The sequence below is a fragment of the Odocoileus virginianus genome, chromosome 9, assembly GCF_023699985.2.
Source record: "Odocoileus virginianus isolate 20LAN1187 ecotype Illinois chromosome 9, Ovbor_1.2, whole genome shotgun sequence".
Classification (NCBI taxonomy): domain Eukaryota; kingdom Metazoa; phylum Chordata; class Mammalia; order Artiodactyla; family Cervidae; genus Odocoileus; species Odocoileus virginianus.
The window spans coordinates 59,760,636-59,779,998 of record NC_069682.1 but is presented as its reverse complement, the minus strand read 5'-3'; the positions used below and the strand labels follow the sequence as shown (position 1 = coordinate 59,779,998).

Genomic DNA, 19,363 nt, shown 5'->3' with positions numbered 1-19,363 from the left:
ACTAGCTGGATCAAGTACATTATTCTATGATATATGTGTTTGTTTTTCATTTAACAATCTGCCTTAGAACTCTTTCCAACTCCATTCTGATGCATAGTATTCCAACTGTGAATGGATCACAGTTTAACTTTATGGATGCTATTTTGGTGATTTCTCATGTTTTATGATTACATATAGCCCTACCGGAAACAATCACATGCATGCCTGTTTGGGCACCTGTATGAATGTTTCTCTAGGGTTGATACATAAAAGTGGAACTGCTTATTCTAAACCACATCTTAAAACAAACAAAAAATCTCATCCCTTTAGAAAGAATTTTTTTTGTGACCAGGTAAGACATTTTCATGGTTTGAAACTCAGAAGGTGCAAGACTTTACAGTTCAGTCTTCCCTTCCACATTCCCTAACCACCCAGTTCTCCTGTTTTAAAGGCAACCTGTGTTTCAGCATTCTTGTTCATTCTTTGTTACCTTACTCTTAACAAGAAAATATGTATATATTCCTTTCTCCCATTTTTTTTTTACACAAAGAAGTGTGTTAAGCTCTTCTGTGACTTAACACATACCTTATGATTATCCCCATTAGTGTCTAAAAAGCTGCCACCATCTTTTATTTTTTTTTTTACCAAGCCACATCTCTTTTGTCTCTGTGTGCCCAGAACCTAGTTAAGGGCCTGGTGGAGAGTCCAAACTTAATAACTGGTTTGAGGCCCAAGTGAATGAGAATGACTGTCACCTAAGGCAGACTGATACTGTAAAAGTTCTGCCTCTGGCTTTAGGATTATAATTCTCTTTGAATTAGTGTTTTCATTCCCATCAGATATATAGTCAGAAGTAGAATTGCTAGATCATACAACAGTTCTGTTTTTAGCTTTTTATACTTGGCTGAAACAATTTACATTCCCACCAACAGTGTTTGAGTGTTCCCTTTTCTCCACATCCTCTCCGAAATTTGTTATTTTCAGTCTTTTTGATGATAGCTATTTTGGCAGGTGTGAAGTGATATCTCATTGTAGTTTTGATTTGCATTTCTCTCATTAGCAATCTTGAGCATCTTTTCATGTACTTGTTAGCCATCTGTATGTCTTCTTTGGAGAAATGTCTATTCAGGTCTTCTGCCCATTTTTTGATTGGTTGTTTGCTTTTTGATAGTTAGCTGTATGAGCTGTTTGTAAATTTTAGATATTAACCCCTTGTCAGTCATATCATTTACAAATATTTTCTCCCTTTAGGTAGGTTGTCTTTTCATTTTGTCTTATGTCAAAAGCTTTCCACCTATGTTCCCTTCTAGGAGTTTTTTTGTCTTTTTAAAAAATAATTTTATTTATTTATGGCTGGGCTAGGTCTTCATTGGTACACAAGGGTTTTCTGTAGTTTCAGAGAGTGTGGGCGACTCTTTGTTGCAGGGCCTAGAGCATGCAGATTTCAGTCATTGTGGCACACGGTCTTAGTTGCTCAGCAGTATGTGGAATCTTCCTGCACCAGGGATCAAACCCATGTCCTCTGTGTTGGCAGGCAGATTCTTACCCACTGCACTACCTGGGAAGTCCTCTTCTAGGAGTTTTATGGTTTCAGGGCTTATCTTTAGGTCTTTAAACCATTTTGAGTTTATTTTTGAATATGGTATGAGGGAATGCTCTAATCTCATTGTTTTACATTTGGCTATCCAGTTTTCCCAGTACCATTTATTGTAGACACCATCTTTACCCACTGTGTATTCCTACTTCCTTTGTTGTAGATTAACTGATCATAGGTGCATGGGTTTATTTCTGGGCTCTCTATTTCTGTTCCATTGAGCTATATGTCTGTTTGTGTGCCAGTACCCACTGTTTTAATTACTCTAGATTTGTAGTATAAAGTCTGAAAGAATTATACCTCTAATTTTGTTCTTTTATTTTCAAGGTTGCTTTGCAATTCAGGGTCTTTTATGGTTCCATATAAATTTTAGGATTATTAGTTCTAGTTCTGTGAAAAATATCATGGTTGTTTTGATAGGAATTACATTAAATCTATAGGTTGGTTTGGATAGTATGGCCATTTTAATAATATTAATTCTTCCAATCTAAGAGGATGGGATATCTTTCCATTTCTTTGAATCATCTTCTGTTTCCTTCATTAGTGTTTCTAGAATGTATATTCTGGGATGTTTATTGAAGCATCTATTTGTAATGGAGGGGAAGAGAAGGAAACCACGTTGATGTTCATACTAGAAGGCTAGATTCAATAAATTATGGTATATACAAAGAATTGAATACTATACAACCACTGAAAATAATGAAAGTGTTCTATTGGAATGTATTTGGAAATGTCTCTGAAATATTTATAAAGCAAAGGACACAACAATGTACATATTATATGCTTTTGTGCATGTTAAAGAAAGAGAAAATATGTATGTATACACACACATTAGTCTAGAAGGATATGTGAGACACTGGTATATCATTTTTCATGGGGTGGCAAAGAATCGGACATGCCTGAGCACACATGCATGATCATGAATGCATGAGTACACCATGAGTGTACCATGGAGAGGAGAACTGGGTCATTGGGAACAGGGTGAGTGTGAGACATACTTTTCACTATGTCTTTTTCAATTTATGTGTTTGTATTATCTATTCAGAATAATAATATTTTAAAAATAAATATATAAGTGCCAACTTCAAACACCATTAACTTATACTACCATAATGACAAACTGATATTAACTCAGAGGATAGACTCAGTAATGCTTCATGGTATAATGTAAGCACAAAGTCGTAATATAAGTCACAAAGTCATCTTCTCTTTCCCAAGTTCTAGTTAATTTGTTGTTGGAAATCTCAGAATGTATTATCCCCTCCTAAAAATAGTATTCTAGGTGGTATTTGGGTTTCCTGACTCTGCCAAAGTCCAGAGAACTCAGAATGCAACTGAATGAATTCCAGGCCTGGCAACCTGGGTCACCATCTCCAACACTGGGGGGAGACCACCCCTGGCTTCTCCTCTGGGGGCCAGAGTGCACTTCTGCTATAGCTGTGCCTATGGGACTCTCTCTCTCCCTCAACCAGAAGGCAAGGGGACTGACTTGGATGTGAATCTGCTAGGAGAAGTGTGTGTATGTGTGTGTGTGGGTGGGTGGGTACGGTGGTTGTTTAGAAACCATCATGGTTCAAATCCCAGTTTCACTTAATAACCTTGCATAATTTCGGTCATGTTACTTAACCTCTCTGGGACTTAGCTCCCTTATCTGTTTAGTAGGTATAGATAATAATAATATCTTTCTCAAAAGGTTAGATGATGAATCCATGTAAAGTATTTAAAACAGTACTGAGCATACAGTCAATGCTGCATAATTTTTTGGCTTATTTGTCTGGACTTTGTAATTTTTTATCTGTTTACATTTTTAAAATATCAGAAGTAACTGGCCAAAAACAAAGTCTAGAAGTTCTCTTAATACCCACTCCTCATCCTGTTCTCCCTCCCTTCCCAGAGGTAACCAGTATTCTGCAGTTTGTGTGTTTTCAGTAATATGGGGCACACTTTCCATGGGGTTATGTTTGCAGGAAGACAACACACTCACAGGCGTTCTACCCATGCCCACTCTTTCTCCTTGATCAGGTGGTGAGCTATGCTCCTTTCACACTCTTCCCTTCCCGGGTCCCAAGTGCCCTGCTGGAACAGGCCTATGCAGTGCAGGTGGACTTCAACCTGCTGGTGGATGCGGTCAGCCAGAACGCTGTCTTTCTGGAGCGGACTCTTTCCAGGTACTACGGGGGCAGTGGAGTGGGCAGGAGGTGCTAGAGCTAAGGGACTGGAAGACTGGGACTCATGAGGTATTACTCGGGCAAGTGACTTTGTGGTGGGGGACAGGTACTCTCTAAGAGAAAGAAAAATTAATAGAGTAGAGGTCAGAAGAGCTGGCTTCTAACCTTGGCTCTACCACTTACTTATATGGCCTCAAGCAAGTCTGCTTTCTTTCTCTGGGCCTCAATTTCTTCATCTGTAAAATGGGAAAGTGAAAGTGAAAGTTGCTTAGTCATTTCTGACTCTTTGTGACCCCATGGACTATACAGTCGATGGAATTCTCTGGGCCAGAACACTGGAGTGGATAGCCTATCCCTTCGCCAGCAGATCTTCCCAACCCAGGAATTGAACTGGAGTCTCCTGTGTCACAGGCAGATTCTTTACCAACTGAGCTATAAGGGAGGTTGGCCTAAATCTAAGATCCATTCCAATTGACATTCTGTAATTCTCTGACCTGTGACCTGCCCCCTGCTCTGAAGACTGAAATTTCCATCTGGAATTAGAGGAGGTCAGGGCTCCCCAGGTGGTGCTAGTGGTAAAGATCCTGCCTGCCAATGCAGGTAGACATAGCAGACTCGGGTTTGATCCCTCAATTGGGAAGATCTGGAGGAGGGCATGGCAACCCACTCCAGTATTCTTGCCTGGAGAGTCCCATGGACAGAGGAGCCTGGTGGGCTGCAGTCCATAGGGTTGCAGAGTCAGATGTAACAGCACGCATGCATGCAGCCTAGTTTTGGAGAAAACACAGGGCAGGAGGGGTTATTGGGTTTAAAGTCAGATTTTTTACTCATCTTAAGTAGTGGCTCTTTCTTGTCACCTCAGGCCTCTCATTCTGGGTGAGATGGGGTGCATACTGGGCCACATGCAGTTCATGAGGATACAGAACCCCTGAAATGGCTCATTCCATCCACCTCTCTTTGTCTCTTCTCCCTTAACTTCTTTTTTCCCTTGAGGCCCTGGGGCAATGGACATTTCTTTATTTTAGAGTGAAATTAGAATTCAATGTGTGTGTGTGTGTGTAGAGAGAGAATATACATATATACACGCACAGAAATATAATTGCATGTCTGATTAATTTATCCAAAAAATTTATTTTGTTAAACACAAAATCTTTTTAAAATGTGCAATTTGGTGTGATAGTGAATAGGAGAAGGGTTCATAATGGTAAGAAGTTTGGAAACCATTAAAGTGAAGTGAAATGTAAGTTGCTCAGTCATGTCCAACTCCTTGTGACCCCATGGAGTAGTCCATGGAATTCTCCAGGCCAGAATACTGGAGTAGGTAGCCTTTCCCTTCTCCAGGGGATCTTCCCGACCCAGGGATTGAACCAGGGTCTCCTGCATTGCAGGCAGATTCTTTACCAGCTGAGCTTTACCAGGGAAGCCCCTGGAAACCATTGACTTGGAGCTAAAAATCCACTGAATCATGAGTGTACAAACTTCTCCAGTACATGTTCCTCAGGTCTTTCTTGGGATAGGCCCAGATTTTGTACCTGTGACTCTGGATTGTGGGAAAATATGAGTAGCCTGATTTATGACCGTTACCCTGAAGCTGCAGTTACATGTGAGACTTTCCCTGTAGCCCAAGTCTGCAGCCCCTGCCTTTGTTATTACCTTCTCCTCCGAAATACACACAAACCTCAGCTTATAAGGGAGAAAAGGCCAGGATCACAGCTGCAATAGCAGCCTAAGCCCTAGGGTCAAAGGGGAGCAACTCTTCAAAAACGGGTAAACGTGTCTCAATTTTACTAGAGGCGGAAGCCCAGCTGGTGCCTCTCCTCCTTATGAGGGGCTGGGAGACCCCTGAGAGAGCTGATGGGGAGCAGAGGAACTTCAGGGCAGGCCTGAGCTCCATGGGCTCAGTGGGGACCCTGTAACAAGGTGAGCCTGAGAGTCAGGCTTGAGCAGATACGCAGAGACTCTTGCCTGAATCTCGAGAGGCAACAAGTTACTTACCTGTGGGTGTCTCTTCCTAAGGCTCCAGAAAACCATACTGATGGGTTCTACCTCATGTCCCGTGTCACAGCAGCACACTTGTCCATGAGCATGAGCCAACACAGACATGTCAAACAGGAGAGATGACACTAACCGTCACACAAATAAAACGGAAAATTATAACTGTAGTCAGTGCCCTACAGGAAGGGTCCACAGTGCTGCGGCAGTGCATACCAGGGTATCTGACCCAGATGCGGAAGGCTTCCTATGAGGACTCGTTGAAGAAAAAAATGAGGATATTTAGCTAGAGTCAGAAAAATCTTTTGAGGCACCAGGCATAACTGCTGTCTTCTAATCTGAGGCTGCCAAGCAAGAGGCGGATAGGACTTGTCCTGGGAGATATCAGAATGTAGAGGAAGCTATAGAGAGTTAATGTTAGGTCACCTAGAAAGCTTACCAACTACAGAATGGTCATGGCATATGCTAGTTTTGAATTCTTGGGGCCAGACTCTGTGTTCAGTTCTATACATGTAATATCTCATTTCCTCTTCACTACAACTCTATGTTGAACTTCCCAGGTAGCTCAGTGGTAAAGAATCCACCTGCCAATGCAGGAGATGTGAGTTCAATCCCTGGGGTGGAAGATTTCCTAGAGAAGGAAATGGCAACCCACTCCAGTATTCTTACCTAGAGAATCCCATGGACAGAGGAGCCTGGGGGACTACAGTCCATGGGGTCATAAAAGTCGGATATGACTCAGCGACTAAACAATAACTCCTCTATGTTGTAAATTTATATCTCTTCCTTTTTCAGATGACCAAACTGAAGCATAGAGGTGAAGTGACTGTCTGAGGTTGCCTAGTAGTGAGTGGGAGAGCGGGGATTTGAACCCAGGTCATCTGGCTCTAGAGCTGGGTTCTAAACTACTGTTCTCTATGGGGTTGGTGTGGGTATTCAAGTTTGGGCCAGTAGACCTAGAGAGGATTCAGGAAGCTGTGGAAATCCTTGGCCTTTAATGTCCCGTGTAGCCTAGAAAATACTCTGTTTCCTCTTCCAGCACCATCAAAAGGGACAGCTTTACTGCTCGTCTCTTTGACATCCACAAGCAAGTCCTAAAAGAAGGCATTGCCCAGGTAACCATTCTCCATTCCACCCTGGTCTGAGACCTGCCCTTCCCATTTCTCTCTCTTTTTATGAGAAAAATTTGGCCTAGTCACTGAGCTCGTGGGAATCTGCCTCTCATTGGTCCCCATGGGGTTTATACATTAGTGGCCAATCCTGGGAAGACCAGAAGAATGATTCCACTGGGTTTGGGAGTGTTAGCTGGCCCCTCTAATCTCTGCATACAGTTCACGGTACCTGTCAGCTCTGTGGGTAGGCCCTCGGGGTCAGCCCCTGGGCAAATGTCCTAAGCCTTCAGTTTCTCCCCTAGACCGTGTTCCTGGGCTTGAATCGCTCAGACTACATGTTCCAGTGCACCCCGGATGGCTCCGCAGCCCTGAAGCAGATTGAAATCAACACCATCTCTGCCAGCTTTGGGGGCCTAGCTTCCCGGACCCCAGCTGTGCATCGGTGAGTCCCTTGGGCAGTCCTGGGCACACGGGTGAGGTGTCAGCCTGATGAGCCTACAATCACAGGTGTGGGCAGGGATCTCCGATGCTGACTGTACCTTCCTGGGCCTTGGGTCATGTGTTTCCACCTCATAACAAAGTTTCCACTTGTAATTAGGTCTTGGTCTGTCAGAGAGAGAAGGGACTTTGTGATTCATCTCATCCCGCCCCCTCTTTGTGTAAGTCACTGTTCCAGGCAGAAGGAAAAGTGTTTGTGAGGGCCCTGAGGTAAGAAAGAGACCTGAAAGGATGTCAGAGGCCAAGGCAGAGAAGGAACAGGGGCTTCCCTTCTGAAGGCTGGCCCCTAGCAGCATCCACATCTAGCCAGTAGTAATGCTCTAGGTTTCTGAGATTGCCCGCAGTCTGTAGCAGGATTCCAGACAGCAGGTGGGGCTCAGGGAAAGGGGCTTCAGTTCACTGGGAGGCTGGTGTGGAGTGGAAACACAGGGTCTCGGGGCTCCTCTGGTGTGTACACCAGCCGCCAGGCTTCAGGCAGCCCAGCCTGAGGCGGATCCTCCAAGGGCATCGCGGTAGGACATTTCTTAGTGCTCAGCTGATGCTCAAAGTGATCTTCCACTAAGTGTCTATGAGTCACAGGCTGAAGAGTCTTCAAGGCCCATCATTACTAAGACATCTCTCTTTCAACAGACATGTTCTCAGTGTCCTGGGTAAGACCAAAGAAGCTGCCAAGATCCTCTCCAATAATCCCAGCAAGGGACTGGCCATGGGGATTGCCAAAGCCTGGGAGCTCTACGGCTCAGCCAAGTAAGGGAAAGAAAAAGTGGCAATAGAATCTTGCTTTAGATTCAGCATTCATGGATACAGTAACTTCTTTGCCTGACATCATTAGGAAATGAGGGAATTTTTCTTGAAATAGAAGCTTACACTTTGGCGTGTCAAAATCGTTTTAACAGTTTTACTGGAGTTTCTTCCTTCTTAAGTAAAGAGGTGATATAATTTAATCTTTGATGATAATTTAGTCTTTTCTTGTTGGCTCCAGGTCATCATTATGACTGTCACTGGTTGCATCTTGATGTAATGCAAAGATGCTGCTTAGAGCGAGAGGTGTGAGAGGCTGTTTGCCTGCGCTAATAACCCAGCTGTTAGGCTTTAAGCTCTTATTCATTCTCTTCATGGTTTTTCTGTCTGTCTCCCCACTAACAGCTCTTGCTTCTTACTGCTGTCATTGGGCTTGAATTTTAGAATCCTCCACTCCCATTCCTATACCTCCTTTTTGATTTGTTATAGTTTGGGAAAGAAATTGATCTGTTATGTTTGAGGGCCTCTTTAATGAGTAAATGCATAAACTTTGATCTAGGGATTTTATAGTATCTGTTTTAACTGTTCAGAGGCATTTTTTGCTTCCTTCTTATTTCTCACCTGTGTTCCAGATGTGTAAAGACGCTAGGTAAGTGACTTCTGGATGAATGTGCAGGCACTGCACTGACAATTACTGCAATGTTAACATAGCATTATCAGTTAACCCTTAATGAGCAGCCACTGGTGCCACACTCTGTGCTAAGCACTTCATATACAGACAGGATCTCAGTGAATCCTCATTTCAAACACTCTGAGGTAGATACTGTTCATCTCCCCCACTTTAAAGATGAGGAAACTGAGGTTTAGAGATGTGAAGTGAATTGTTCAAGGTCAAGTGGTGAAGTTGGTGGTAGAGCCCTGAGTCCATCTCACTCTAGAACCTGGATTCTTCATCACCTTATTGCCTGGAGAGCCTCCCTGGGCTTGTTAAGCATCACTGAGACTCAAGAAGCCTCAGATTCTGAGCATTTGGAAGTCATCAGACAAATGTTTTGTCAAGTGGAACTCTTGGCTAGATTATATTTTAAGAGTGAAGCCAGGAGATGGGTCAGCTTGGAAACAGCTGATAAACGAATGCTGTGGAGGATTTCTCTAGCCACGCCGTGAATAATGTGGAGAGAAAAGACTTGTGTGCTCAGAATTAGGCACTGGTAATTAGGAGGTGTGGGATCCCTGAGCCAAGAGTGGATTCCTTCATTTTGAGAGTCAAATAGGTACTTCTGCTGATCCAAATACGACCTTTGCTAAAGTCTGTTCTTTTCCTTGAACATTGGTTTCCTCACTCGTAAAGTGGAGGTAATAATAATAACACCTAAAAGGATGGTACTGAGAATTAAATGAAAACGTAGATTTGAAAAATGCTTTAAAAACACTCATTGAGGGTCATTATGTAGTATTTTCAATAATAACAGTAGTAATAATAACTACCATTTAAAGAGTTCTAGTTTTATTATACAGCAGAGCAAACTGAGGGCCCCGAGAGGCTGCAGTGACTTACCCAGAGTCACCCAGCTAGGAAGTTTAGAATTCATATTTATCTGCCTCTAAAGCCTCAGTGACCTCAGATATGCAGATGACACCACCCTTATGGCGGAAAGCAAAGAAGAACTAAAGAGTCTCTTGATGAAAGTAAAAGAGGAGAGTGAAAAAGTTGGCTTAAAGCTCAACATTCAGAAAACTAAGATCATGGCATCTGATCCCATCACTTCATGTCAAATAGATGGGGAAACAGTGGAAACAGTGGCTGACTTTATTTTTCTGGACTCCAAAATCACTGCAGATGGTGATTGCAGCCATGAAATTAAAAGACACGTGCTCCTTGGAAGAAAAGTTATGACCAACCTAGACAGCATTTTAAAAAGCAGAGACATTACTTTGCTAACAAACATCTGTCTAGTCAAGGCTATGGTTTTTCCAGTGGTCATGTATGGATGTGAGAGTTGGACTATAAAGAAAGCTGAGCACCGAAGAATTGATGCTTTTGAACTGTGGTGTTGGAGAAGACTCTTGAGAGTCCCTTGGACTGCAAGGAGATCCAACCAGTCCATCCTAAAGGAGATCAGTCCTGGGTGTTCATTGGAGGGAGTGATGTTGAAGCTGAAACTCTAATACTTTGGTCACCTGATGCGGAAGAGCTGACTCATTTGAAAAGACCCTGATGCTGGGAAAGACTGGGGGCAGGAGGTGAAGGGGACGACAGAGGATGAGATGGTTGGATGGCATCACCGACACAATGGACATGGGTTTGGGTCGACTCCGGGAGTTGGTGATGGACAGGGAGGCCTGGCGTGCTACAGTTCATGGGGTCGCAAAGAGTTGGACACAACTGAGTGACTGAACTGAACTGAACTGAAAGCCTGTGATCTCTCTGTTACAGTGTTCTTCTAAGAGGAATGGTCCCATAGGATAGACTGAAAAACTGAGGTGCAAGCATTTGTAGAGCAGATGAGTTTTTGTCAGTTATCTCATACTTTTTAAAAAGAATTTTAAAAAATTAAGTCTGAAAAATGAATTGTGATTTCAATTTATACATTTATTCAAACACTTTCAAAATACAGTGTCTGTGGTTAGAATGAGTAGGGATAAGAAGAGATGATTCTTAATGTAAAGATTGGCAACTATGACCTAGTTATCTCTCTTACCTACAAATTGGGAAATCAGGGTCCAAGGAAAGAAACTGACTTACCCAAGGGTGTACCATAGGTCCCTGGCAGGACTGGGATTCAGGGTGCCCACTCCTAGTCAACAAGCTCCTGCCACTTCACCTTCCTTAGCTGAACACTCTCCCAGTCCTGCTCCCAGCAGACTGTCAGAACTAAAGGCAGGAAGAAGTAGAGTGTTTTCTGAGTCTGAGTCCAATTATTTGGCAGGGGGCAGGCTGACTTCGTTAACCAGAGCATGCATTTCCACTTTAACCTACAGCTTTCCTCCTCCGCCTCTTGGAGGTGGGCCAGCCTGGGCCAAGTGCCACATTCCCACCCATGAGCAGAGCAGATCAGGCTACAAAGTTAAGAGCAAGGTCATTGGCTCTCAGGACTCTCTCCAGGCAAGATGGCTTCTGAAAGCACCTAGCTTGTCTCTCAGACACACAGCTCAAAGCCAAGATTCAGCTTAATGTCAGGTCTGATGTCAAGAGATTTCAGGCTGACTAGGAGAGGGGTCATAGCAGGACCTGTATTTTAGCTTAGTGGAGAAGAATTAGTCAAAGTGTAGCCCTAGAGGTTTAGCTGAGGGAGAGAGAAACAGAGACAGACAGATAAGAGGCCAAGTACAGTAGGTCAGAAATCCACACTTAGAATCCTAAGCCAAGTCTGCCCACTCTTCAAGAGTCTTAGCAAGAAGCCTTGGGCACCGTGCAGTATAGCTACAGCAAAAATGGAGTTTGGTACTGCTGAGCCTTGGCCCTAAGAGAGTCTGGCTGGGGACTGGACGTGTCTTTGACAACTGAAAATAGCTTGATTGGTAATCAAACAGACAGTTCTTTGGCAGTGCATTTCCCTGAGTCCTTGAGCTCTTGCTCTTTCAAGAAACATGTGGATAAGCAGAAAGGAAGAGGCCAGGTAAGCCCCAATGATCCTATTAATACTGTGGGACCAGACATGGCCCCATATGCCACACAGAAATGTTGGGAGGCCCCAGGAAATAAGGCCTTATTCATAATTTGCTCTTTAGAGTTTCTATAGGATTCTGCTGAACTATTCTAATGTTTTATTCAAGAACCACACTTTGTTTTATTATATGTTTCACAATCTAGTAATAGGGTCTTGTTTTATTATATGTTTCACAATCTAATAATAGGGTCATTAAGCCCCAAACCCCATTATTCTTTACAAAATACTCTTCTGAAGTTCCATGGACAAAGGAGCCTGGTGAGCTATAGCCCATGGGGTCACAAAAGAGTCAGACATGACTTAGCTACTAAACAACAACTCTCACCTCTTTACTCTTCCAGAAGATTTTAGAATCATTATGTTAAATTCTAAGAAAAAGTCCTCTTGGGTTTTTGAGATGGTTTTAAATCTAAATTTTAGTTTGCACAGAAAATTGACATTATTACATCTGCCTACTGGCAGAGATCTCCATTTTTTCACGTTTTCTACTTTCAGGAAATAATGTGTTGTAGCCTCAGGTATCTGTGCCTGAGGCAGTCCTGAGATGAAAGAATGTCTACTCTTTCAGGGAAGCTGTGTTCTCATTCTCAGTGCTGAAGGGAGTGGGATGGGGTCACCTGGGGCCGCATGTGTTCTTTCCCCAGTGCTCAGGTGCTACTGATTGCTCAAGAGAAGGAAAGGAACATATTTGACCAGCGTGCCATAGAGAATGAGCTACTGGCCAGGTAAGTAAAGGAGGGGAGACCTGCCTGTGTGGCCCCCGGAGAGCCAGTCAGAACAGAGCAGCCACTCTCTCTGACCCTTGCCCATCTTTCTCAGGAATATCCATGTAATCCGACGAAGGTTCGAAGATGTCTCTGAAAAGGGGTCTCTAGACCAAGACCGAAGACTATTTATGTAAGTGTCCAAGGAGCATTCCCAAGGATCCAGTAGAGGGCTGATTTGGGAAACTCATCCTGCCACCCTCTTCTCCTAAGTGACCCTTTCTCTGGGAGATGTGATGGCTTGCTTCCTTCTCTCTGAATTTTAGGGTGAACACTGAAAACATCCCACCTTCCCAGGCAGTTTTGGAGAAGCCAAGTTCTGTTTCTAGAGGGTTATATCAGAGCTGTTGACATTCTGGATAGCTTTGGTTTCCATGCCTCTGGGCTTCTCAAAGTTTTCTTGCCCTTCTTGGCTGGTCAAGTCAGACTTGGGCAGTTGGGTTGGGTAGTCAAGAAGGAAGAGGAGCAGCCAGCTCATTCTTTGATTGGTTCTGGGAGTTGCTTTCCTGAGGTCTCAGGCAAGACTTCACGGGGCCTGGATTTGTGCTCCAAGCCAGGCCCCATGCTTCACTTTATGGGCCACCACCAGGTGACTTGACCTTATATTTTTAATTTTTTAAAGATTGACATTTATTTTATTATTAGCTGAGCTGGGTCTTTTGTAGCTGCTCATAGGCTTTCTCTAGTTGCAGCAAGTGGGGGCTACCATTCATTGCTGTGCTCGGGCTTCTCACTGCAGTGGCTTCTCTTATGGTGGAGCGTGGGCTCCATGGTGTGTGTGTAAGATCTTCCCAGACCAGGGATTGAAGCCCTGTTCCCTGCATTGGCAGGCAGATTCTTAGACCACAAGAGAAGTCCACCAGGTGACTTTTGTATTAATATCACATATTTAGACCTGGAAATTTGTGATTCTTAAAATTAAGAACCTCCTGGCATTTCACAATGCCACTATTTTCTTTTCTTTTTTCTTCTTTTTTTTTGGGGGGGGGCATGCCATGCTGCTGGAGTGATTTTAGTTCCCTGACCAGGGATCGAACCCCCAGCCCTTGACAGTGAGAACACTGAGTCCTAGCCACAGGGCTGCCAGGGAATTCACACTTAACTATTTTCAAAATGTGCTTTTATCTTAACAAAACAAAGTCATTAATTTACTTTCCAGATATATCAAACAATATCAAATAAAGAAAAGGGGAAGAAGTTCCAAAATACAGTCTGTAGCTTAACTAGATTCATATTTGGCATCTGCCCACCTTCACCCCGCTACCATTTAAAAAAACCTCAGCCTGGTTTCAGCTACTTTAAGCAGTGTAAATACAAGTGTGTTTTGCTAGCACTATGATTCTGCTGCTCTGGAATTTTGAGCCCACTTTTTCAAAGTTTACCTAATTTGATTCTGGTCACCTTCTTTTTTTTCCCTGCGGCCTTCCTAGAATGACTCTAGATCTGGAAATATTGGCGAGCATTTCCCCTTCCAGTTTTTAGTGGAAGCACTGATGGTGTAGGTGTTTACTACATGCTTGAAATGAATCCCTGTTCAGGCTACCCCCATGGGCTGACTTTCAAAGAAGTCAAAGGTGTTTTGATGCACCCTGAAATAGACTGAACCACTGAACACATCAGTTTTAGTTTAACACAGCAGCTTTTTCCATCCTGTCTTCTAGGGACGGCCAGGAGATTGCTGTGGTTTACTTCCGGGATGGCTACATGCCAAGTCATTACAGTCTACAGGTTGGTGCTTTCCATTAGACCACTCTTTGCCTCCTGGGACCCACCATTGTTCCTCAGAGATTCAACACACATATCATAACAACCTGGGTTTTCCCCTGAGCCCTGGCTTCAGTTCTTTCTGAGGGAACTTCCTATCCTCCCACAAGCTTTTTGCTACCTCTCACTCCCTAAACACACACAAGGTCTGCTAGAATCTAAAGCCTCAGGAATCCACAATGCTTCAGCCATTCACCTTAGTTTCTAGGGTTATGCTGGTAAATATGTAACCATAATCTCTCTGGGGAGGCACGCCCTTATTTATAGCATTTGCTGATTTCTATTATAACTACTTCCATCATGACCAATTTCAAAGCTACCCAACTTAACATCTCTGAACAGAATTGGGAAGAGATAGGCACAATCAGCTCTCACTACAAACCAGTTCCACTGCACCAGTGACCAGTTCCTTCTTGCCAGCTCTTTCTTCTCTTTTATCTGCATCCAAAAGTTTTTATCTGTTGTCCATTCATACTAACGACACTAATGATATCACCTTAGCTTGCTATCTTACCATGTAGTTTCAAAATTGCATTCCATATCTACTGTTTCATTTAATCCTTACGCCGTATGAGGTGTATAATTATCCCCATTATATACCTGGAGAAACTAAGGTTTGAGAGATGCCGGGGCTTATCTAAGGTCCCACAGAGAGCTCCCAGGCTTTCTGCCTCTCAGTCCAGTGTCATTCCTAGCATATCATTCTCTTCCTCCTGCTCCTGATCCACAGCATGGAGAAGCTAATAGGAAGCCCTGCTTTCAGTTGGGAGAAGGTAAAGGAGAATATAAGTTATAAAATACCATGAGCAGCAGTCTGGGGATCCTGAGGGTTTGACTCCACCTTTGGGTGACCGTGGGCAGGATCCTGCGTCTTACTGGGCTCAGTTTCTGTAAACTGAGGGGACTATACTAGAAAACTGAGGGAGGTCCTTCCAGATCTATAATTCTTTGAGTGTAAGATCCTCTCTAAGGCCCATCCTGTACAGGGAGCAGCTCCACAGAGGTGGCAGCTCTATAGAAGGTCCTTTCCTCTAGAAAGTGGTTAGAACTTGCTGACTAGAGAAGAGAGAAACTGTCTATTGGGAAAAATCCAGGTTCTAGGACAAGGGGTTTGAGGGAAAGGGCCAAAGAAAACTTTATTTAGATTTAACAGGAAGGAAATTAATGCACAAGGAGAACATTTTTAGGAACTGAGAAACTCAGGCCAGGTTTAGACACAGAGACAAATCCACTAGGCTTAGTGACTTGCTAGGAGACAGTGAGCAAGCTCCCTGCTCATCTCTGAGTTTTGCTTTCTCTCCTTTCCACAATGGGGTACTTTCCTGGGTTAATCTCTGACATGCAGGATACTTTCAGCTCCACCCAGAACACTAGCTTAGTTGTTAGGTGTCTGCAGTTATTGATGAAGACCAGACAGAGGTGCTGCAGGTAGATGAACATCAGAGGAAGGACATCATGTGTGGGGGTGAGAGTGGTGGTGTTGCTCCTTTGGCTTTGGCCCTGGTCCTGCTGTGGGCAGTTTTTTGTGGTCTGGAGTCAAGGACAGACTGTCCCTCTGGTGCCCTAGAAGAGGGGCTAGAGTGGGGGAGTGGGGCATGGCCCTCTGCCGTTTCCCTGACTCTCACACCCTGAACTCCTGGCCCACCAGACTGTTCATCCTGCGATTATTCACCTGCAGACCTTTGCTCACATTACTTTGTTAACCTGAGTACCTCGTCCCTGTTGAGTCTCACCTGTCACTCTCCCTGTTTTCTCAGATTTCCCCTCATTAAACAACAATATATTTACTGAGCACCTGCAAAGCTTCAGGCATTGTGCTAAACACTGGGGATACAATAGGAAATGAGAGACAGACAAGAGTCCAGTTCTTTTGGAGCTCACAGTGTGCTCAGAGGGATGGTCATCAGAAAGTAAACAAAAGTAGAAAAAGTTTTTTTTTTTTTTCATAGCTGGAGGAAACAACAGGGTGAAACAATAGAGAATTATGGAGAAATCACATTAAATATGGTGGTTTGGGAATGTGACTTTGAGCCAAGCCTTAAGGATGAAAAGGATTCAACCATCCATTAGAAAAGCCAAAATGACAAGAATCCCAGGCAGAGGGAAATGCAGCAAATGCAGGTCCTGAGGTGGACATGACGTTTGTGTCTGAAAACTGACAGACCTGTGTGGCTGGAAAGTGGGAGTGGGGTGAAAGGACAGCCTGGAATGAAGTTGAAAAGGAGACAAGAAGTAGGTCCTTACAGGATCCCCTTACAGGAGAAGAACAGCAGTTTGTATTTTATTTGTAGTACAATAGGAAGCTGAGCTCATAAACAAGTGTCTCCTCCCCTTTCAAACCTCCTCATCCACTGTTCACCCTTTCACCTTTTGTCATTTCCCCCTTTTAGTTACAGTCGTGTCATCATGCTAGGCTATGAGCTCCCCAAGGGCAAGAATCCTGCATGTTAGGAGGAGGCCACACCTGCCTCACAAGTGTGTTACACAGGCCCTGGGAGGTGATGCATGTGAGGATACCTGGCACCTGACGGATGCTCACTAAAGGTCAGCCAAAGTCAAAGTAGAATTCCATTTGGTGTCTTCACTCCGCAGAACTGGGAAGCACGCCTGCTCCTGGAGAGGTCATGTGCTGCCAAGTGCCCGGACATTGCCACCCAGCTGGCTGGGACCAAGAAGGTGCAGCAGGAGCTGAGCAGAGTGGGCGTCCTGGAGTCCTTGCTCCCTGGGCAGCCTGAGGCTGTGGCCCGCCTCCGTGCCACCTTTGCTGGCCTCTACTCACTAGACCTGGTGCGTGGACAGCCCACTTCTCCCAGCTCAGGCCTCCTCAGTATTGGGGACCCAGAGCCTAATGTGTTGGGGAGGCTGGAGCTGGCACTGGGCTGGACTTGAGTCAGTGATGCTCTGAGGCCCCCTGGAGCCCTGGGAAGTGGGGCTGGAATCCATTGTAAGCTCCCTCAGCAAAGGTGGAAATGGGGATGCTAACCAGGGAAGGGGGCTGAGGTAGACAGCAAGAACTGAGGAGTATCTGTACCTGCTTCTGGGCCTCGGGCTACTCCTTAACTGTTGCCAGAGAAAGCTGGTCCTCCCTGCTACAGAGGGGTTCACTGGGGTTGTCTCATCTAGCTAGTAGCATCTAGCTTAAGGGGCTTTATGGCCCTTCCTCTTCCTGCTCCTCCTCTGATGCCACTCTGAACAACCAGCAGGACCTTGGCTGTGTGCTCTTTGGCCTAAGACTGCTACTGACTGCTCTCTTGCCTCCTACCAGGGTGAAGAAGGGGACCAGGCTATCACCAAGGCCATTGCTGCCCCTAGCAGCTTCGTGCTAAAGCCTCAGAGAGAGGGTGGAGGTAGGTGGTGCCCCCTTCACAGGGCTGCTCAGTGAAGGGGGTTGCAGGAGGTCACCAGTGCTGACCTGCACTTGCTGTGGCCACAGTTCCAGGCTCCAGGGGATACGGGAGGAACTGACACAGGTTCCCCACCTTGGACAGTGTCCCGGGAGACCCTGTGATCACGTGCTGTGGAGCACAGGAGAGTGTGAGGCAAATGTGATGACCTCTACACTACAGAAACGCCCAAGCACCACAGGATGTGATTAACCAGCACTGGAGGGTGTGGGAAAGTGTAGTCTGAGGTGCCCGTGGGGGCGCAGGAGGGGGCATATCAGGAGGTTGGATACCTTCCTGCCTGGTTTGAACTCCTTGAGGGCAGGGGTCATATCTGCCTCATGGATCCAGAGATGGTTTTTTTTTTTTTTTAATCTTGGCCTTAAGGGTTGGGTAGGCATTTCACAGGTAGAAAAGGGGGAAGAGCATTCCATACAGAAGGAGCAACCTCAGGCTTAAGCTTCCACTGGTCCATGGAAGTGTGGTATGTTTGGAGGTTAACAAGTTAACTGCTGAGGCTGGAGTGCAGTGTGGGAGGTTGGAGAGGGAATGATTTGGTTTGGAAAAGATGGCTTGGGACCTGATTATAAAGGATGTTGAATATATGTAGGAAATTGGGCTTTATCCTATGGGTGGTGGGAAGCCATTAGCAAGTTTAAAGGAGGGGTTGGACACATGATGGATCCGTGTTTCAGCCATGGTAGAGCACGTCCTGGAATGCGGGGAGACATTGGTGGCGGAGAGACCATAGAGGAGGCTGGTTAGTTGTCCAGAAGAGCAATGCAGAAGGCTGGGCCAGAGCCTGTGACAGTGTGGAGTACAGACTGAAGAGACATGTTCGAGTTAGTGAATGGAGAGGGAGGAGATCAGTGACTCGGGAATCTTTTCACTTGACTGAGTGTAAGAGCGCCCAGGAGGAGCAGACCCAGGCAGGAGTAATGAGTTCTGTTCAGACATGCTGAGTTGGATTTGGTAGCCCCTGGGATATCTATGATGTTTAGAGTAGGGAGCTTTAGCTAAAGATTTGGGAGTTAACAAGTTATAGACTATAGATGAAGCCTTGGAAGAGATCTCCCTGAAAAAGAGTGTGTACACGGAGGAGAGAACAAGGGTAGAGGAATGATTCCTTGAAACCCCCACACTTAAGAGGGGCAGGAGCCAGTCAGGGAGGCTGAGAAGGAACAGCCATGGTCAGGTAAGAGGAGAACCAGAGCAGGATGATATGGTGGGAGGTGTGTTCACTTTTGTAAGAGCTCTCATGTTAAGGTGACATTTTTCTCCTTGGAGAACAAGTCTGCCCTGGGTTCACTGAGCTGGTGTCAGGAACTGATGCTCTTGACCTGCCCACATGGCCCTAGAAGTGGGTACAGGGCAGAGAAGGTGGGCAGAGGGTCCAGGATGACTGGTTAGTGAAATTGCAGGTAACAACCTATATGGGGAGGAAATGGTACAATCCCTGGAGCGGCTGAAGGACAGTGAGGAGAGAGCCTCCTACATCCTCATGGAGAAGATCGAACCCGAGCCTTTTAAGAATTGTCTACTGCGACCTGGCAGCCCTGCCCGAGTGGTCCAATGCATTTCAGAGCTGGGCATCTTCGGGGTTTATGTCAGGTGAGCCAAGCAACATGTTTCCTTAGTAGTAAATGAGACCAAGGATCTAAGATCTGCCTACCTCACAAGGCTATCAAATGAAGTCC

The 19,363-nt window shown here is 45.0% G+C and overlaps 1 protein-coding gene across 3 annotated transcripts in view; it reads left to right on the top strand.

Moving 5' to 3' along the window:
* GSS (glutathione synthetase) overlaps positions 1–19,363 on the top strand; it is a 36,396-nt gene that overhangs the window by 15,533 nt on the left and 1,500 nt on the right. For all 3 annotated transcript variants that reach the window (XM_020894007.2, XM_020894006.2, XM_020894005.2), the window contains exons 3-12: positions 3,596–3,741; positions 6,773–6,848; positions 7,148–7,287; positions 7,974–8,090; positions 12,400–12,480; positions 12,575–12,652; positions 14,181–14,247; positions 16,876–17,070; positions 17,549–17,630; positions 19,088–19,277. In XM_020894007.2, the coding sequence (XP_020749666.1) occupies positions 3,596–3,741; positions 6,773–6,848; positions 7,148–7,287; positions 7,974–8,090; positions 12,400–12,480; positions 12,575–12,652; positions 14,181–14,247; positions 16,876–17,070; positions 17,549–17,630; positions 19,088–19,277 (1,172 nt within the window). The remainder of the gene's footprint in view (positions 1–3,595; positions 3,742–6,772; positions 6,849–7,147; positions 7,288–7,973; positions 8,091–12,399; positions 12,481–12,574; positions 12,653–14,180; positions 14,248–16,875; positions 17,071–17,548; positions 17,631–19,087; positions 19,278–19,363) is intronic.